General features: G+C 37.1%; 1 protein-coding gene across 3 annotated transcripts in view; it reads left to right on the top strand.

Moving 5' to 3' along the window:
* LOC136873924 (multiple PDZ domain protein) overlaps window positions 1–19,591 on the top strand; it is a 2,156,217-nt gene extending 2,136,626 nt beyond the window's left edge. For all 3 annotated transcript variants that reach the window (XM_067147286.2, XM_067147283.2, XM_067147285.2), the window contains 3 exons: window positions 3,669–3,821; window positions 11,596–11,795; window positions 19,173–19,591. In XM_067147286.2, coding sequence (XP_067003387.2) covers window positions 3,669–3,821; window positions 11,596–11,795; window positions 19,173–19,314 — 495 coding nt within the window. In that variant the 3' untranslated portion in view covers window positions 19,315–19,591. The remainder of the gene's footprint in view (window positions 1–3,668; window positions 3,822–11,595; window positions 11,796–19,172) is intronic.
* Window positions 19,592–22,707: the final 3,116 nt, after the last annotated feature.

Raw genomic sequence — 22,707 nt, 5'->3', positions numbered from 1 at the left:
GGGTAAAGATTATGTCCCATTTAATCTTTTTTCCATAGAGCTCGATAGCTGCAGTCGCTTAAGTGCGGCCAGTATCCAGTAATCAGGAGATAGTGGGTTTGAACCCCACTGTCCGCAGCCCTAAAAATGGTTTTCCATGGTTTCCTATTTTCACACCAGGCAAATGCTGCGGCTGTACCTTAATTAGGGCCATGGGCCGCTTTCTTCCCATTCCTAGGCCTTTCCTATCTCGTTGTCGCCATAAGACCTATCTGTGTCGATGCGACATAAAGCATATAGCAAAAATCTTTCTCCAAAGTTGGATCATGCAGGTTATAACTCAGATTTCTGGCACCCACTTTTATTTTCTGGTCAGTTTTACAACCAAGATATTGAGAATATGTGATTTTTGGTTCTATATAAAAGTGTATCAGATTTATACTGATTTATACTGGTGCAATTGGATAGGCGGAGAAAATTTTTCTTTTTGAGAAAATGAGGTTACTTCGTTACTTCTGTGCGTTAGATTCAAATTGATGAACTCTCCATATTGACTATGTCAGAGAGCCAGGCGCTGCCTGTTGCTGTGCATCAGAGGAGGGAAGGGAAGATGGAGGGGGGAGTGGGAGACAGAGGTGATGCTTGGTGCGAATGCAGAAGTTTCTCGTTCATTTAGCATAGTCACTTCCCAGACCCTAATAGGCAGTGTAGAGTTTCTTCTGCACAAATTGACTACTATGCGAACCCTGTAGAAGGAGAAGATGAACTTGTGCCAAGAGTACAGGCAGCTTTCCAGGTTGTTCACAACAATACCACACTTCCTGAACAGAATCCAAAGATCACTACTACACCATTGTGAACTGTGCATCAAAGTAAGAGGGGGGCATATTGAACATCTACTGTAATCAGACTATTAGGCATATTGTTTCCTTTGTTTAGTATTTCATTCCATTTGCAATGTTGTGAGTGAAGGCATACACAGTTGTGGTGCGGCAGCATTGCACCCTCGAGCATGTTAAATAACAAAGAATGTTACTGCGACCAACAGACAAGAGGAGAAACAATCTGCTGCATTCCTTGACTGAGAGTATCTTAATTAGAGTGTGTTCTTGTAGGTACTGTATGTGCATTTGTGGCTGTTGAATGAATAATAATAATAATAATAATAATAATAATAATAATAATAATAATAATTTTGTATGGCTATTTCTAGCTGAGTGCAGCCCTTGTAAGGCAGACCCTCCGATGAGGGTGGGCGGCATCTGGCAAGTGTAGGTAACTGTGTGTTATTGTGGTGGAAGATAGTGTCATGTCTGGTTCGTGAGTTGTAGGGATGTTGGGGACAGCACAAACACCCCGCCCCCGAGCCATTGGAATTAACCAATGAAGGTTAAAATCCCCGTCCTGGCCGGGAATCAAACCTGGGACCCTCTGAACTGAAGGCCAGTATGTTGACCATTCAGCCAATGAGTCGGAATTTAATGAATGGACTGTGCATATTGCCTGTAAGAAACAAGGACAATCCTGTGTGAGTTGAACGAGGGAATTTGTGTATATGCGCGGAGCATTATCTCTGTCTCCATCAAACACCTTGCTTCTCCTTCCTGAAGCACGGCAGTACCTTATGCTCTGACACAGCAAGTACAGCGAGTTTATCAATTTGAATTGCATGCTGAAAGTAACGAAGTAACGTCATTTCCTCGAGAAGAAAAATGTTCTCTGCCAATCAGATTGCACCATCATTCTTAACATAAAACACATCCCTGATTTTTTTGCCAGTATAGTTCTGATACACCCTGTATGTGATGCAGCCCAGAAACCCTGACACCACATGTCACTTGGAGAAAATTTTCAGTACAGTGGAAAATGCAAATAAGGTTAAAAGAACGCAATGAATGCATCTGTTAGTTGAAATAGAGCTTATTAAATTGAGATCAAAATATTTACATATTTTTCCTTCTCTTTTCCAGAAAAAAAGTAAAAAATGTATGTTAAGATTTGATATACTATAAGACATAATTTCTCAGCTAGAGAGCTAAACATTTTTTAAAAAAATTATGGTGTTCAGAAATGAGTTCTCTATTGAGTAGAACAAAATACAAAATAGGAAAATGATTTTGGAGACATGTAGTAGGGTTTCTTAGGCTGCAACATATATATTTTACCTTAGAGTTTTTTGATGTAAACCATCCACAGTCGTGACAAAAACTGTAGCTGCCTTGCTGGATCAGACTCATGATCCCAAATTTGATCCCAGCTAAGCTAGTCTGTCTTTTAATGGTAGACAGACATCTTGGCACTCCATGTTGTTGTTGGCGTGTAAAAAAATTTTTGCTGGCACACTTAGTGTCCTCTCGGCATTATTAAATTAACTTTGACATGTGAACTGTCCAGTCAAATTCTACTTTCATTGCTAGACAGTAGCACAATTGGAATGTTGAAATTGGTAGGCATGTTACCTAGATGGAACAACTTCCAAAGGTCTGTGACTCAGTAGCTGAGGCCATATTATAATAATAATAAAGCTAAGTACTGCTGTTTCGATATTCCACTCAATCTATAGCAGTCCAGCTCTCACCAGCGAGTTGGGTTTCTTGCAGGTGCAAAAGAGAGCTGCCCTAGCGGAATTCAAGTTGCTGAATTGATGCATATGCTTGAAGCCACCTTGTCCTGGGAAGCTGTGTTTGCACTTGCATGTGTGGTAGGGGTAGGGGGGTTGGGGGCTGTGGGCCTACTTTGAGATTCACAGCGTCTTGTGACGACAGACCAGCTAGTTAGGGTAGGGTAGGGTTGTGCCACAAATTAGTTGTAATAGTTAACCCTCAAAATGTTTAGCATCACAAACAAGAGGCTACAAGAGAAAGAATAGTATGTTAACAATATAGCCACGTGCACATAGTCTTGCTAATAAAAATAGAGCCATTTTATGAAATCAATTGTAATAAAGGTATTCATTTTAATTTAGGGTCTCGGCATTTATAAAGTTGTTGGGACCTATTCATTAATGGCACGTGTAGAGAATGTTCTTCAATACACATGGAAACATATTTAAGTTGTCCATCATGAATACAGAGCCAAGGGTGAAGTAGAAGAATTTTGTATTTTATTGCTTTGTGCATGTCGGTTTACCTGTGACGGTGGTAGAGATTGTGAATTTTGCAGTATTCTTGTTGGTTCATAAGCAAAGTTTTTGCAAGTTCTGTGGCATTCTTTGTGAATATAACAGTATTTGAGGGAGTACTCTCCCATGTCTGTTGTTGCAAATGTAACTGTAAGCAAGTGAGACTTCAGCTATAGTAAAATATCTGCTAATTTTTACTTAATCAGTTTAGATTAGGATTTTAAATTAAAAAACAAAGTAAATCAAAATACATTTCTGTGAAAAATATGACTATGATTAGAAAGCATCACAGAGAGAAACTATTAAGTACATTGTTTAAAATCTGCTGTAGTTGCTGTAATAATGGTGCCATGAATATCAATTTGAAAATGGTAATGTGGTAGGGCTGCAATTACTTTAAAAAATTCAGCTGGGATAACGAACGTGTTCACCGCACTCACTGTATTCTGCTGTACCCTTTCTAGAGAATATTTCTGTGTTTTATCATTTATTAACATGTTCTATTTAGTTCCTATCAATCCTTACTCAAATAAGTTTCTTTAAATAAGAAATTATAAATTGTTTTCAGGTAAAAATGGTAGTGTATAGAGATGAAGCATCTGCCAAGGAAGAAGACATATACGATGTCCTAGAGGTAGAGCTGACTAAGAAACCAGGCAAGGGCTTGGGTCTTAGCATCGTGGGCAGGAAGAATGGACATGGCGTCTTCATATCTGATGTGGTACAGAATTTTGATAGCTTTTAATTTTAAGATACTAATTTTAAGAAGTAAAGAAATTTTTTTTGTCAGTAGCTTGTACTAGTTATTATTTTCAAGTATTCTTATTGATCAACTGAATGCTATTTAACTTTTTTTGTTAACATTCAACATGAAATTTTATTTTTATCACATTCTGCTTGCTGTAAACTACATTTACAGACAGTGTTGGATGTTTTCAAATTACTCCTTATGTTTAAGCACAAATATTAGCACAGCCTGAACTTGACAATTTGAAATTTGTTTTTCTATATCAGACTTTATTGATAAAGAAGCTGAATAAATAAAAAAAGGAAATATCCTTGACACAAACACAGTATTAGAAATTTTCTAGAGAAATAATTTATTGACAGACATTAATTCTCTTTTGGTTACCGGTTTTATGTTATTTACATTCTCTGTGTTCATTATTCCTTCATTGACAGTACTGTTATAATTTATACAACCTTTTGAGCTGAAGAAACAAATTGGTTACATTTTGAGCTGTCTAAGAAAGTGATGTTCACTTTTTCCTTTTTTTTTTTTTTTTTTTTTGCGTGGATTTTTCCTTGTATATTAAGATAGTATTTTGTTCTGACATGTCATAAATAAAGATAGGAATGTGAAAAGGAACACACAATACCTGTAACAGGATAAACACAATATAGGTCATTATGGGAAGCAAGAGCAACAGAAAGAGGCAACATGGACAAACATCAAAACACAGAGAGACAAGGACAATCTCACTGTCTTCATGCACCACTGTATTTAGCCCGCCTGGTGGCCATGATTGTTGTAGTGTCAGGTCTATACGGTCTGACACTCCGGTTAGCCGATTTGAGTCCTATTGATGAGTGAAAAAAAAAAAAAAAAAAAAAAAAAAAAACCATCAGAATGTTCGCTGGCAGGGTATTCAATTTTTAATCAGTAGATTGCATGGTAAAAGCCTGGATTCAATCCCAACCCTTTCTTCGTTGTTCATACAGAATGAGGGCATATGATGCTGTTGATTGGATGGGGACGTTAAGTCTTGAGCAGACTCTTTCGTGTTATTTGGCAGGAGTAGGCTATGTGCCGACGTTCGGTTCAATCGTCTCCCTATCTCATTATTATCATTCCACATCCAAACATGCAGGTCATCAGTCATAGGCATCAGTAAGAAGACCAGATAAGCCAAACATGTCCTTGGACACTCCCGTCACTAAAAGAGATATGACAAGTAGAAAACTGTCTTCAAGTAGATTGGCTCCAGTGCCAGTTATTCTACTTGTACACCCATTTCGTTTCGTACCCTATGAGCTCATTTTCTGCTTCCCTCCTTCGTCAGAAGGGTGGGCATAAACTCTCGCTAAGGGGCCATCTTCACAGATCTTGACTCTTACTCTCTCACAGCACAAACATTCTCAATGAACAGCCTACAATATTCAGATCGTATATAACTATAAAGTTTTCAGTTTGTTTACACAGAATTTTAATGTAAATATATTTACACCTTGTTCATAATATTTATCAATTCTTAAAATATAGGGTATATAAAAATTGTGATTTTAATTAATCCGATGATGATCTTTAGAGAACAAAACAAGTCATTCTGTGTTAATTAAACGTTATCTCTTTCCAAGTACAGTACAAGTCTGTTATAGCGAGAATTCATAATGGCAGAACGTTTCCTCGCTATAGCGGATTGTCGTTGTATCCGATTTTTCGTAAAAGTGGTGGGAGGGAATGCATACACATTAAAATTGGAATGAAACGGCAATCAGTTTGTTCAAAACTTAAGTTTTCACGGATGATATCCACACTACGGCTTACTCGTTTGTTATTTTACAAATTTCGATACTACGTGAGAGTGTATATTTAATTTCATTCTAAAAAAATGATAGCATCACTCCAGAGGCTTCTGTGGCAAACGTTTTAGTTTTCTCATTCAAACAGCGTCACCTGACCACATATATATCACGAAAACATATTTCAAGTACCTGTAGTGAAATGATAACCTCCTCGCTATAAAATTACATGGGAATAGCCTTTCTGAAATTTAACCAGATGCGAGAAAATATAAACTGTCCTCTGAAATCAGTGATGCACTCTTCTATACCTTGAGGTGTATCACATTCTTACTTAATTTCAGTATATAACATTGAAATTAAGTGATCGTTTACTTCAGCCTTTATTAAGTTAACAATTATTGCTATTGGCCACATTATTTACACATGTAGTAAGGACACGTGTCATCATCTTTCATTTCAAACTTTCTTTAGAGAACAGCAGTTGATGGGTATTACTAATTGACTCCAACTTCGCCTTCGAATGTCTACAAGAGTGCTCACAAGTGCACATAGAGAGAAAACGATACCAAAGATGATCGATCGCATTATGTGCCAAATGTTTGTTTTCTTATTCAAACAGCCTCACCTAACTTAACCGTATAAGTACCATGAAAACATATCGAGGGCCATTAGAGAAATGATTAATCTCACTATAAATTTGCATGGGAATAGCCTTTCCAAAATTTAACCAAACGCAAGAAAAATTTAATCTAACCTCAGCCATCTCTTGAGATGTATCACATTCTTACTTAATTTCAGTATTTGGTATAAAAATTAATCGATCATTTACTTTTCGCTTTATTTCTAATGAGTAACAACTGCTATCGACCACATTATTTACGCATTTATTATGAAAATGTGTTCTCTTTCATTTCTATTTTTCTTTACGGAGCAGCAGTTGATGGGTATTACTAATCGACACCAACATTGCCTTCGAACGTTGGTGAGAGAGCTCATAAGTGATCATAGCGAGAAATTGATGCTGAAGATGATCAATCAGTTATTTTTTGGGCAAATGTTGATGTATCCACAAAGACACACACAGAATGCTGTCACTTGCATACACGGATTTTATTTGCAATTATTTACAAGTTAAACACACATAACCTAATCAACTACCATCACAAACAACACACTACTACAAAAACATCACAAGACTATGACTGCCACCTTGAACAGTTGACTGCTGACTGCCACATTAGCATGTCGGCACAACACGACTTCACAAAAACTCCTGTTAAACAAAAACTCTACTTTACCATCGAAACTGTCTCTTTATATAGTTTGCCTGGCCAGGCTTCTAGAAGGATATGTCACGGTATACCTTCTCGTAAATTCTAGAGTGCCTAAAGCCGAGTTATAATGTAAAAGAGCCTTCTAAAATCATCTAGTGTCATACATTATTCTGGATGTTACAGTGTGTTGCACAATGTTACTGTGGATTATCTATCGTATATACAGGTAATAATAAATTATATATACTGACTTAGCATATGTCATGGGATAGTCACCTAATAGCGTGTGGGGCCTCCTCTGGCCCTGCGAACTGCAGTGAGACACCATGGAAGTGAGTCGACAAGTCCCTGGTAGTCCTTTGGATGCAGCTGACACCAAATCGTTTGCAGAGCGGCCGCCAATGCTGGTCTGTTCGTGGGTGCAGGATCCATGGCGCGGAGCCTGCGTTCCAAGACATCCCATATATGCTCGATAGGTTTCATATCAGGGCTCCTGGGTGGCCATGGCAGTCATTGGACCTCTGCTGCATGTTCCTGGAACCATTCCCAGGCAATGTGGGAGCGATATGGCAGCGCATTATCATCTTGAAACACCGCAGAATCGTCTGGGTGCTGGAAGGCCAAAAATGGGTGGAGATGGTCTCCGAGCAGTTCAACATACCGCATACCATTCAAAGTCTCTTCCAGAATAACTAGGGGGTCCATTCCATATCAGGAAAATGCACCCCAGACCATAACAGAGACACCAGCGCCCTGGACCACACCTTTGAGGCAGGAGGGATCCATCGCTTCATGTGGTCTGCGCCATACACGGTGCCTCCCATCGGAATGGTGCAGTTGAAATCGTGATTCGTCCGACCATATCACGTTATGCCATTGTTCCAGTGTCCATCCCTGGTGACTGGCGACAAATGCGCGTCATCGTGCCCGATGACGTTGGATTAACAGTGGCACCCGTGTGCGGCGCTGGCTCACATACCCCATAGAACCCATCTTTCTACGGATTGTCCACTGGGAGACGTATCTAGCATGGCCTGTGTTGAATTGAGCCGTGATTTGTTGCACGGTTGCTCGTCTGTCACTATTGACAATCCGTCTCAGATGTCGCCGGTCACGGTCATCGAGGGTGGCTGGACGGCCGGTCATTCTTCTGTTGTGGACAGTGACACCCGCATTCAACCATTCATGATACACCCTGGACACGGTTGATCGTGTGAAGCCGAATTCCCACACCACTTCTGAAATCGCACTTCCCATCCGTCAGGCACCGACCACCATACCCCGTTCGAACAGTGTCAGCTGACGACGACATTCCATGTTACACCTGTCACATGCACAGCCACTGCTCACAAGGTCTCCTATACAACTGCCGCTGACACAGGGGGCGTGTGGTGTGCAGACAACACACCTGCACATCAGTGCTCCGCTATCCCATGACATTTGCTCAGTCAGTGTACTATTAACTATAGGTTCTTACATTAACTAAACTCATATAAATATATATTCTGCGCATGTTTCATGAAATAACCTCACAAATAACATGATCATAAATAATACTAAAAAATTGCAGTGATGAAGAAAAGTATAAGTGGATTTAAACACTTCATAGCCATACCTCACAAGTCATAATAATAATAATAATAATAATAATAATAATAATAATAATAATAATAATAATAATAATAATAATGATTTGAGCTCGATATAGGCATTATTTACACATGGGTTAAAGAATATTGTTTTCAAGTTATATCAGTCTATTACACCTGTGTCAATGTTTCAGTTTTCTTATTCAAAGAGTGTCACCTAACCTAATGTAACCGTACTGAAGAGGGGTCCAGAAAAATGTAGACACTCTGTGATAGTTAATATCTTTGGAAGAAAATGACATATCTATCATTACAATTCTTGCATGGTAGCATAGTCCATTGTTTTCTCAACAGATGATGAAGGTCACATGAATGGCGTGACAATCTTGGCGCGTGTTTTCCAGCAGACTACAGTGCAGCAATGAATAAAGTAAGGTTGCGTTTGAGCAAGTACAAAAATATGATGGAGATACAACAGCAATGGTGTAATATGTACAGAACTCAGCCACCAACACCTACATACAACAATTTATCGCATTCGGGATAAATTTGAAGCCGACAGTACTGTTCAGGATGTTCATAAAAAAAGGTCTGGCCGACCAAAAACATCAACAAGTCCAGCTTCCAGTGCTGCTGTGTTGCAACATTTTACTAGGTCACCTCAAAAGTCTGTGAATAAGGCTGCACATGAAAGCAGAGTAAGCTGATCAACTGTACGACAAATTCTGAAGGCTGCAAAGTGGAAAGTGTACATTCCACGATCGCTGCACGCTATGAACGAGGACAACCCGGATCGAAGGATCCTACTGCAAGTGCTTTGAAGGCATCCTTGGCAAGGATGAACGATTTGCAGGGATGGTTATCTGGTCTGATGAGGTGCAATTCAAACTGGACAGTACTGTAAACCGTCACAATTGCATATAGTGGGTTCCTGAAAATCCTCACATTCACGTGGACAAACACGTTAATCTACCAGTGTTCATGTGTGGTGTGGTCTGTCATCACGCAGTTTGATTGGCCCATTCCTCTTTGAAGGTACCGTAACTGGTGAGGTGTATCTTTATATGCTGCAAACATCGATTTTACCTGCCATCTGAGAGGTGTTTGGAAATGAAAGATTTTACCTAACAAGATTGCACTCTGCCTCACTACCATAGAGATATCAAGCCTACTTGGATGGAAATCTACATGGACAATTGATAGGTCGAAGAGGAGCTCTTGAGTACCCGCCACAGTCTCCAGACCTTACACCTCTTGACTTCTACCTATGGGAGAACTTGAAAAATGACTAATGAGCTACGAGAAACCATTGAGGCATCCTGTGCGGCTATCACACTGGCAACACTGACAGCCATAGTTTGGCCAGCAGGTCAGCGGCATCGACATTGTTAGGCTGCTAGTAGGGGTCACTTTGAATGCACAAATTAACCTTCCCCTGTGCAAGAATTGTAACGGTATGCCATTTTGTTCCATTAATATTGACTATCAGAGAGTGTCTATATTTTTCTGGACCCCTCTGTATATGTATCATGAAAACATATTTCAAGTGCCAGTCGTTATAAATTTACATGATAATAGCCTTTCCGAAATTTAACCAGATGCGAGAGAATATAAACTAACCTCTAAAAGCAATGATGCACTCTGCCAGATCTTGAGGTGTATCCCACTCTTTATTTCAGTATATAGCATTAAAATTGTTTACATTAGCCTGTATTTCTGACTAGTTAACAACTGCTATCAGACACGTTATTTATGCATTTATTGCAGAAACATGTTCTCCGCTTTCATTTTGACTTTACTTTAAGGAACAACAGTCAACAGGAACCACAGTACTAATTGACTCCATCACATTTGAATGTTTACAAGAGAGCTCGCTAGTGGACGTAGTGAGAAAACAGTACCAAAAATGATCGATCGCATGCAATGTAATTGCTGGAGTGCATCATTACCGGTAACAGAAAAAATCATGCACGCTCAGTCGCTCGTAATAATGGATGTGTCAGTGATAGGGCCTTGCACTAACTGAAGGATAATACACAGATTAACATAGGAATTTTCAAGGGACAGGCAAAAACTGTCATTATTGTGGGGTTCTTATTATATGCCATACTCACTATAGCAGACTTCTACTGTATATTGCGTTATTAATTAAATGTTTTCTTTTTAAGGTATTCTAAAGTTTTATTAATCTTGCATTAGTTATAACAAACTGAGAAACTTTGAAGTTGTATATTATCTACTGTAATTTAAAACTGAAAAGAATTTGGCTTCCATTATAATAAAAAAGTTCAGATCACACATACCATACAACCATATTTTACAAAATTCCCTTTCTAACCCAGTATTGGTGACACACACACATAGCATCGATTGTTCTTATCTCGGGAGTTAGGTACTCATGACAGATGTATATTAAAAAATTATTTTCTGGGCTTGTAGGCCATGATCAAATTGGCTTAGTAGCCCCCGGTATTTCCCTGGAACTGCACCCAGCATTTTCAAGGAGTCTGCTCTCTCCAGAGGTCAGTAGTAGAGGTTAAATTTGGTAATAACAAGATCATAAACATTTATATTTGTGCAACTGAAAAGATTCAACCTTTGGAGAAAGTAGACCTACAGAAAAAGCAGACTTCTTGAATATACAGGGCATCGTTCCCAGTGAAACATTGGGAGCTACTAACCCTATTCGACCATGACTTACAAGCCCGGAAAAAAGTCTTTATATTCATTAAGACACTGGCCATTAAAACCTAAGCTCTTTTACTGAAAATATAATGGTTCAAAATGCTCTTGTTTACCATAAAAGCTGTTGTGAAATCAGTTCTTCCATTGTTAACTCCTATTTTCACTACATAATGCAATTAAGCATTGAAATATATAATTTTGGTTTTATAGCATCAGTACAAATGGAAAGATTCAAGAAACAGTCTTTTTAAATGTTCAGTTTGTAATACATCATCCAGATAATATAGCTGATAAGCCATCAAGTTTGTGGATTGTTTGCAAATGATGTTAACTGTTGTTACCTATACATATGCAATATCAATGTAACTCGTATACAGTATTTATGATTTAAATGCTTATGCAATTTTTTTAATTGTTCAAGGTGCATGGAGGAACTGCAGAAGCAGATGGGCGGTTGATGAAAGGAGATCAGATCCTCGCTGTGAATGGTCAGGATCTGAAGGGGGCTACACAGGAAGAAGCAGCAGCTGTACTGAAAACGGCTACAGGCAAGGTCTCCATGAAGCTGGGTCGACTAAAGGCTGGCTCAAGACGCAGCTCGAGTTCAGGCAATACAGACAGGTGTGTATACGAGTGTCGAGTGTAACAGAGCACTGTGTTCTGGTATTAGCATTCCACGTGTGTTGATTTAGGTTTCCGTTACTTGTTGGGTGTGGAATATTGTTAGGTGTCTAGAGCAATTTTTCAGCTGTAGATTTTAAGACTGCAAACATTAATTTTTAACATTATATTTGAGTCCATGTAAAATGAGGTAATGTCTCAGCTTGGACGAATGTTCTTTCTTCTTCTGGGGATTGGTTGTTTATGATTTTCTTCATATTCGAAAAGAAGAGAATAATATAGATGGAATATAGATTATAAATGAGATTCAATATTGATTTGAGGCGTTATCATTTACATATGAATTTCATTTTTATATACAGTATATCACCATACATGATGGTATTGGTTTTGTGAAGTGAAAGAGTTGGAAGACCGCGGATTTGTCTTGCAAAATCTCTACAACGGAAGTAATGAACTGTGTGTCATTGACAGTTCGTTGGTGGGTATTGTGCCACTTTAATACCTTTCATAAGACTGATGTGTCTGAGATATATTTATATGGATTCTTAACACACATATTGAGTAACATTTGTGCCTTAAGTGTCAGCCATCTTATTTACATCCTGCGTTGTTTGACGTTGATTATGTGCCTTCATGTTGATGCCTTTCAGTTGTAACATTCTGAAACTTACTGCTACCTAGATGGTGGTTACTTTTTTTTTTTTTTTTTTTTTTAGTTTCAGACTGTGGGGTTCTTCTTTCTGTCAAAACTAATTCAGGTTAAATAAAATTAGAGAATACCTGAAAAAGAAAGCATTTAATAACAAATTACACCCAAAAAACGATATTGTTTGATAAAAATTGAATGATGACAGATGACATAATCTCTTTCACACCTCTTTCAAAACGTAGTCTTGGGATTACTAAATCAGCAGATTTCTGGTAATAAAAAAAATGGATGTAAGGTCTTCTCTCCTGATCAGAAATGATGCTCAACCATAGTCCAAGACTCATTTGCAGTCATAGTTTTAGATTCGTTTCCTACGTTGCCTGATTTATTTTTAAGATTTCTTCTCTAGATTGTCTCTTTTTTCACCTTCTCTCTAATCTGCAAAGGAGTTGACTTAGGTTTTGCTTGTTTTGGATGAACCGTATCTGTAATGTATGGGTTTTTTAAATTTTTTATTTGCAATTGGCTTAGCATCTCACAGACACAGATAGGTCTTATGGCGACAATGGGATAGGAAAGGGTTAGGAATGGGAATGAAGTGGCCGTGGCCTTAATTAAGGTATACCCCCAGCATTTGCCTAGTCTGAAAATGGGAAAACATGGAAAGCCATCTTCAGCGCTGCCGATAGTGGGGCTCGAACCCACTACCTCCCGGATACAAGCCCACAGCTGCGCGCCCCTAACCACATGGGCACCTCGCCTGGTGTACTGTATGTTTACCAGCACACCAGCAACCAGAAAAATATCTTAAGAGCTGAAGAAAATATTTGAGAGCTATTTGAGAGGTATTTCCCAGAGCACTTCTCTTCACAGCTCACCGCACGTCATGTAATCAAGATTGTCTTATTCTGCACCGACACACTCCCAAATGACTTGCTAATAACTTGTGAACATCTTATTAATCACTCGTGACTTTCTCAAGACTCTTGCTGGGTTCACTCTTTATATAGGCCAATGGAAGATTCTCACAGATTCTATTTGCAGATGATTCTGGACTCCTGTTCCATTGTTTGCTAGCTTCCAGCTTCTTCCAAGGAGCTTCCAAGCCTCAACAGTTCACCAGGGCTATTGTTTTGTTCAATGATGGCCCTGCATAGTCTCCTCTTGGCAACACTATAGCCTTCCTCTGACCCTCCTGGATTTTTGGTCTTCTTTGTTACATTCTTATTTAACTTGTTACTTCATAAAAATCTGTTTCTAAGTAATGAATTCAACATCTCAATTTATCCTTGCAAACTCTTATGAAATTAATAAAACAGAAATCATTAAGTACTTCTGAGATTTCTTACAATAATGAAGTTTAGAGAATACACATACTTTCATTATATAATTATGGTATGCTCCGTGCCAAAAGCCTGTATTTAATTCTAAACCTCTCCATAGTGTTTATATGGAGTGAAGGCATATGACATGGTGATTCGTCCCATGGATGAAGAAGTTAAGCTTTGAGTAGACCCTTTGGTGCTATTCAACTTGGTTTTTAATTAAAGAATTTTTTATTTTTATGAGTTCACCTTTCAAAAGTCTACGTAGGCTCTGTGCTGGCACCGGGTTTCACCCTCTTTCTTCCTGCTATCAAATATCACGTCATTCATTTCATCTCATTGACTCTTCTAATGAGTTTGACATTAGGAAGGGTATCTGGTCGTGAAAACTTGCTACGAAGTTTCATCTCACTTAATACCTGACCCCATAGAAAAATGGGACAGGTGTTGGACATACATACATGCTAGGCTGAGTGGCTCAGGTGGTTGAGACGCTGGCCTCCTGACCCCAACTTGGCAGGTTTGATTCAGGCTCAGTCCGCTGGTATTTGAAAATGCTCAAATACATCAGCCTTGTGTCTGTAAATTTACTGGCACATAAAGGAACTCCTGCGGGACAAAATTCTTGTACCTCAGCATCCCCAAAAACTATAAAAGTAATTAGTGGAATTTAAAGCAAGTAACATTATTTATTACATACATACATACAGTCAGTATTAATGTGAACTTTTTCTCTGAAAGAGAGAAGACACAGATGAGAAATACAGCAAAATTCACAGCAGCAGGTCTGTAGTTATTTTTCTAAGTATTTGACAGTAAGAAGTCTCATTGTACATGGACTCAAAATTTCAGGTGACTCCTTTTCTTGGACATGAGCGATTGATGATCATAATTAATCACAAAGGTTTAGATTTTGTAAAATCAAAAGTAATTATGTCCACATGTATGTTATGGATTTTCTTTCAGCCAAATATAATTTTACTGGCTTGCAATCTTTAATTTTTCATCTATTTGTGTTTCTCAGGTAGCTCAGATGTTGAACATTAAAATAGTAAATAGTTGTTTTTGATACTTGTATGAAGTACAGTATGTAATAATGGGCACCTATGGTTTATTCATGATGTTATTGAAAGGCTAGCTTGGAATATTTAGTATAAGTAGTTTATTACAGATAGGGTTGATAGTGAGATGCACTTACTGTGTCTGTAGCAATGAAAGGAACACAGAGTTTAAGTTTCAGTGGGTGTTTAAATAGATCTTAGAATATTCCTGTAATGGTACTGCATTATAAATTTGATTTGTTTGACTTGTTATATGTTTACATTTGAGCAAACGGTATTTTGTCACTGTTACTTAAGTTTGTAAACTGGGTGTGTCAGTATTCATATAAGTATAGTATATTTTGTGTAAAATATGGCTGCTATATTTTCTTCTGCTTCACTGTTGCTTCTACTGTCTGCTATTGTTGGCATGTAACCATTAAGACAGTGTCAACGTCAGACACATTGTGAGCTCAAAGCTATGCATCTGGCTGTAGAGGAGGCTGAATCTCAATTCCTTGATGTTTGAATTTCAATGCAGGACAAGAAATCATTACCATAATTATTTTGTGTGACTTTAACCTATCAATCATCAATACCATTCATTTATGTTATACTAGATTTACCATACCATTTCTATGCTCGAGAGATTTATCATTGAATGAAAGAACTATTAGTATAACTACAGAATTGCCAATTTGAAGTAATTGTCCACATTTATCACTTATAAAAAAATATTTTCAGTTCACTTTAATTTTCGTGCCGGGACAAATGATAAAAATACTTCCTAATAACGGTGTGTAATGATATAAAGGTGAAATGGAACATGCAGAAGGTGCTGTATATATTGATTCATGCTTGACAATGTATGCATCATGGCTTGTATTTCATGCTCTTATGTTATAATGCAGCTCTTTTCTTGTTGTGGTTTTGGATTGCCTTTGTATTTAGTTGCTTGAAGTCTTTTGGTATTGTGTGGCTTTCATGTTAATGATGCTTAATTGAATATTACTTTGTACACTTTATAATCCTCTGAGTAATAATAATAAGACACACCTCTTTAAAAAAATAAGTAGTGTGTGCATGTTATATTTGCTGGCATGTTTTTTCATACTCATATGGCAAAACTCAGATTTAAATAAAAGTCCAGTTTATATTGCATGATTTCTCCAGAACACACTGACAGAAATGTTGACTGGATCATTCATGATTCCTCATTTTGTTTTAATTTGAGATTTTATATCACAATTGTTATTCACTTTAATACTACTTCAACTTTTGACCTAATAACACATTTAACATTGTCCTCTATTTTATCTTTTCTAAAGTCCTCATTGAGTTATTCCTGATTTCACTCTGCTTTATTGTAACTTGTACTGTATTACGGTATCATTTCATGCAGGATTTCTTCAAATTTTGGTAAATTGGTAACAGACACATGTCCAACTGATTTGGTTTATTATTTCCATCCACAGAATGCAGTATATCTTTGTGAATTCCTTATTGGTTAGGTTTTTATATCTCTTATGCATCTTCAGAAATTGGTTTACCCATTTTTTAATATTTGCCCTATTTGACAACTTGTGACTTTTTGACATTTAAGATGAAACAATATGCACATTTGCATCGGACATTGAATGACATGGAAATTTTAAGATAAAGATATTGGAGTATGATATATATTGTATTCTTTTGCGTTATTATTAAGTTCAATACCTCGTAGATTTTCTTCATGGCTGAGATGGCTAAATCATTCACTGCTAAGCCCTGGATTTAAATATCAATCAGTGCATGTTAGAATGGTGTTGGATGATATAAATCTTTGGTTCCTCATGTTAAGTATAATTTTTGTACAATATTTGACATGTTCACTTATATCTGTATAGGTCTTGTTCTTGCATGAGCATACTGATGGGTGGGGCAGCCCAATAGGACGTATGCACCCAATCCCCTCAGAAACCCAAACAGTACATTTTTGTCATATTTTTAAAATAAGTAAACAAGGAAAAGAGGATAATAAGGATTTAAATGTAGCTACAGTGGAACATATCATTGAAAAGAGTGGTATATTTTTAGTCTGGTGGACAGCTATCAAAAACTTTGAAAAGGGCTATGGTGGGTTCATGGCTTCAAGTTTTTACATAGAATATGTAAGTATTGAAATAAACTGTCTAGTCAGTATGGTTTCTAAATTGTATTGTAACTTACAATACATAACAATTTATTAACATTAGTCTTTATAAATTAACAATACAAGAATTAACAATAAAATATTCCTTTCAAGGAGGGGGAGGAAGTGAATGCCCCCATGATATTTGCAACATTCCCTCTCTGGATAGCAATGGTAATGTGCTGCTGGAGATGCACAGTAGCTCAGGAATCATCTGTTGATATCCTGCAACACTGTACCGATTTCAGAGATGAAATTCTTTGCTTCTGAATACCATGGTCCAAGCATTTCAACATTTTATTGTTGACTTCTTATTTCTAAATTCCAAACAAATCTATCTTCAAGACAGAGTCTTTGTACAACGGGTCTGTTATATGAAAAGTAGGTAACATACATTTGGAAAGAGATTGACATCAATATTATGGGCAAAATTAAGATTTATATTTGTATCATGCAGAGTCATGGGAGCTACCATGGATGCACCACAGCCTGTAAGGTGATCAGTATCCATGTCTGACTGCCAAATCATTTTCCACCACTGGGGCAGTGGGTGTGCTTGTTTGGAACTCCAGTAGCACAAAACTCGCCTCAACGCTCGGTCACCTTGAATTTTAGATGCTTCCGATAAGTCTGTTGATGCTTGGTATTTGTGATTTTGGACTTTCGGAATTCTGAAAAGCTGTTCTATTTGCATGAATGCATTGTTGATAATTTTGAAACCTTTCCTTGTCCATATGTTGTGACAATAATTTATGAAAGGAAGAAATTGTTCATATTTCTTTGCATTGCACTTTTTTCAGATGTTCTTTATTAGATTGTTTTTTAAAATATGCTTGTAGAACTCACTAATATGCATCAAGCGGCATCTCACACAATGTGCTACCATGCCAGAGTCCAGAGCTACATTAATTGTTATCTGTGTTCCGCAGCAATTTCAGTACCTCGAGATTGATTGATTGATTGATTGATTGATTGATTGATTCATTCATTCATTCATTCATAGCGTATGGCCTCAGGAGAGACCTGGTGTAGGTCTTTTGATTTGACACCCCTAGGTGACTTGCATGTCTGGTTGGGACTGGGTGTGCATGCATAGATGATGATGATGATGATGATGATGATGATGATGATGATGATGATGATGATGATGATGATGATGATATAGGGAGAGGATAAAGCCTGGTGTTGGCACACTAGCCTTCTGCTGTCAGATAACCCTAAGGGGTCTGCTAGAGGCCTATCATCCCCATCCACAATATCATGTTCCCTCATTCTATACGAGCACTGTTGTCTAGGAATGGTTTTATTTTAAAACTTTCATTTTTTGTAACACTCACTGGCTCATGTACAGTTCTGAAATGATAGAGTTAATCAACATAAAAAAAATATATATTTTTTTGCAATATATCTCAGTAGTATAGCAGTATGTGTTGATGTTAAGTAATCAGAAAAAATATTGTTCACTGGACTCCAACAACAAAAAAATCTTGGTACACTATTTGTATTCTTGTATTTACAGTTGACACTGTTACATATTAAAATGGCATAGTATAAGGTGGTAGGGTGGTATGGATAGGTACATTAAACTCAAACAGCAATACTGCTAATCCATCAGTTCACTTTATTACGGTAGTTCTCTTGAGCAAGTAGATATTTCAGTTGGATCTAGTTATTAGAAAATACTGTTCTCAGAAGTGTCACTTTTCTTTTCCATCTCGAGTTTATTGAACTTGTGCGGTTAAAGTATTGCCTACAAATGTTGCCTTACTTATTCATTGGGTGGTGGTTGTTTCCATAAAGTATAAATTGCTCATTGTTGTGTACTGCTGAGAGTTCAAAAATTAATGTTCTTCTTCTCCACTTCTCTGTAATCATGTTTCCTGGCCTTGTACTTGTCAGTCATTTATATTATCCTTGCTTGGGTATTGATATATTAACATTAAATATTAACATTAGATAGCAAGAATGAACATTTTGTATTGTATGATGCATTTGCTTGATTACTACAGTATATCTATCTGCTAATATTTGTTGTTGCTTTCTGTCTTGGCATTAAATACAAACCATGAAACACCTTCTCATTAACCTCTTGGCTTTTCTTTGTCAAGAACCAGTATTTCCAACATTGCAGGCCATTACTTAAAGTCTTTGTCTCACTTTTAAATTCTGGAAGCCTGACTCTTTTTATAGGGCGAGTAATGTAACTCATGGGCCTGTGCAGTCTGATCCATGGCCGTGCAGTATGGAACAAAACTTTCCGAGGTTCTCGTCTAAAAGATCTTCTCTCGTCCGACAGTTTGCTAATTGGTCTCTTCGCAGGAGAAATCTGTAGTTTTATCAATTCAGTGTTCATTTTAAGTAACTGTATTATTATTAAATGATCTGACTTTGACATATCTTGGGAAAAAAAGCATTGTTCTTTTTTTGTAACTGTATATAAGTCTAAAAGTATTTTTAGTTGTAGAACGTTGTAGAATTAAATGTAAGCACTAGTGGAAGAATATTGTAATAAATGATTTGTGGTAGTGCTTTAATGTGCTACATATGTTGAAAATACTGTTGTCTTTATTAAAGTTTGTTAGTGACCTGAATTTACAAAGTAACTACTACTGAATGTTGTGGTGTACCTTTATTCTTACCCGATTCCTAAGGATGAACATAGCATGTTGAATAACTCATTTGTTTGTTTCATGCTGCATTTCATCAGGAAATAGATAGATATGAAGAAGGTAAGTTTTTCATAATTCTTTTTGCTACATTTATGAATTTTCTTACTATATTAATATTGACATACCAAGAATAAGTTTCTGTTGCCACTTTATTTACGGTGAAACCTCAATGATCTGTTCCTGAAAACTATGTTTTCCCGGATTATTCATTAAAATTATATGGTCCCACGAATATCCGAACATGTTGTAAAAATTCTGCATTATCTGTTCCTCTAAGAAACGATATCTCAGATCAACTGTCCATAAATTTTAGTCCCATCAACGCTAAATCTTTGATCAAGCATTTTTCAGTAAAAAGTATGTCACGAAAGGACGGCTACGACATACATATGGGTCTTGACGTTAACGACCTGTCACTATGATAATTACAACAAGTACTGGAAAAGCAATTGGCGACCAACTTGCATAGGGGACCATCTTAGCATCGCATTCAGCTGGTATTGTTTAGGGAATCCTTGAAAATCATAAAGCAGAGTGACCACAATAATTGGAAGGAGACTGAGTGCATTTTGACAGCTCTGCTTAAAGTCTGAATGAGTTTCAGCAAATGTCCATACTTGTAAAACATCTACATTATGTCGAGGGTTAGATATTTGTTTTTGACTTTTTAAAATTCTATCTCTGAACAGGTTTTCAGCACTTCCCACAGGGCACTATAAATAGTTATTGGGCTTTCAGACAGGTATCAAAATTGCTCCTTCCTAAAATGAACCTACCTTTTTAATTTGATCGCATACCATTAAGTTAATACCAATCTAGTTGGTCTGTTACTAGACATTATGGTCCTTGTTGCCAGCGTTTTGCCCCATTGTGCTCATTTGGGTTCATCAGTTGGTAAATAGCACACCTTCCAAGATGCATGACTAGTGCATGCTATGGAGGCTGCTGCATAGGCTACTTGGAGCCACTGGCAATGCCAGTGCACTATGAAAGACTTTGTCTCATTTTCATTTGCTTGTGGGAATCAACATCTGTATTACCATTATGTTCTTGAGACCAGAAGAGATGTTGCACCATACATATATATAGCCATTACTCTAATATAAGGCGGGGATTTTTACATTTATGTTTTTATGTTCAAATGTCCTTATAAAAACAGCAGTTATTTTATTTATGCAGCATAACATTTAAAAAGTTTGTATCATTTCCTACTCACACTGGCTTGTGCAGCAAGCGCACTTACCAGCTGAGTTCTAGGTCACAAATAAATATAAATTTCTGGAGTTATGCTGATTTTTCTTCCCTTTCCAATCTGCTTTTAATTAGTGATGGGCAGAATTGAATATTTAATGCATTGGAGAACTATTGAGAATCGACTCTGACATTCGTGCTCAAATTCAACATAACCTTTAAAAGTTGATGTAGGCCTAACTTACATGGTACAAGTTTTCCAGAAACTTACCATATACAGTATATCGGTGACTAAATTACAATGGAAGGTAGAAAAGAAGGGATTTTGCCATCATGTTGGATGCTTTTGTATCTAATGTGCTTTATTTGATTAGATTAGAGAATTAAAAACTACTTGCGATCAATTGTTGCATGGCTTGGTGTTATTCATTTTTTCATTGAGGTTAGCCGATCAAAGTTGCTGATATGAAGGAAGATTTCAAGGGAAACTGATTGAGTTTCTCCGGTAAAACTGAATATGTGTAAAGATTTTTAACTCAAGTAATTAATGTTTGAAGCCGGCCACACTGTCTAGCTTGCCTGTCTCCCACCTGGAGGCCCCGGGTTTGATTTCCGGTGATGTCAGGCATTTTTAACTGGATATGAGGGCTGGTTCTAGGTCCACTTAGCTTAGGTGATTACCGTTAATTGAGGAGCTATATAACAGTGAGATGGCAATTCCAGTTTAGAGAGCCAGGAATAATACCTGAGAGGATTCGTCACACTGACCATGCATCACCTCGTAATCTGCAGACCTTCGGGTTGAGCAGCAGTTGCTTGGTAGGCCAAGGCCCATTAGGGCTGTAATTTGGTTCTGTTAGATTATAATAACGCATTTAATTATTGTAATGTTTAGCCAAATTGTTGATGGTTTTAATTCGTTCCTGGATTTTCCGATTTCCTGTGTTGTTGTTTTCTTGTTGTCCGCTCAAAAATGGAGAATTGAGGTTCCACTGTAATGAGTATTATTTTCATCTTTGGTTTGCATCTGGAGTTAATGTTCTGCGGATGTGGTCACTTAAGTGAAAATGAACAACATAATGTATACTGTGTATTCATATATACTGTCAGAGAGGAAACTAGAAGTAAGGACAGGTGTAATATTCAAAGCCATTTCTTTTCTGTTTAATCTCAGTTAATTTATAACTGTTAGGTTCTTCAGTCTACCGAAACTACCAAAAGAAACAACTTTTTTTCAAGCGTAACACTGTTACCATAAGTTTTTCTTTTTTTTTTTTTTAGGTACAGTTTGTTAAGTTATTACTCAAAATTAGTTTTGCCAGACTGAAGAACCTAACAGTTATAAATTAGCAACAATCAGTAAAACCAAAAGTGATGCTACTGCTACTACCTTGTTAAATTTAGCTGAAAGTAGCTTTGCAGAAATTGGTTTAAATATTCATCCTCTTAAAATTAAGTCTATATAATATTGAAATTAGGAAAATTAACTGAAGAAAATGTCACTACACTCCAAGGATCAATAATCCCATTGATAAAAACAAAAAACACACTAATCAAGTATTTAGTAATAGATTTCAACAACGAAATTTCTCTTGACAGACAAAATAATAAGCACTGAAACTTCTGACTTAAATAATCTGGTAAAATCAAAAATTCCTAAAACAGGAGCGAAAGATTCAGACTATTAATGTGTTTGTTTGGCCAGGTTTAATCTATCCACTACAATGTGCCTCTTGGACATAACTATAATTATAAGAAGTTCTGTAAAAGAAATATTCTGCCAGATGATACTCCAAATTCAATGCTGTGTAGTGCCAGGAAGGTCAGAGGGATGGGTATAATTTGTGCAGAATGGGGAGCTAGTA

This window comes from Anabrus simplex, chromosome 5 (genome assembly GCF_040414725.1).
Source record: "Anabrus simplex isolate iqAnaSimp1 chromosome 5, ASM4041472v1, whole genome shotgun sequence".
NCBI classification, from domain to species: domain Eukaryota; kingdom Metazoa; phylum Arthropoda; class Insecta; order Orthoptera; family Tettigoniidae; genus Anabrus; species Anabrus simplex.
The sequence above is the reverse complement of the archived record's forward strand: the minus strand, read 5'-3'. Positions and strand labels throughout refer to the sequence as shown.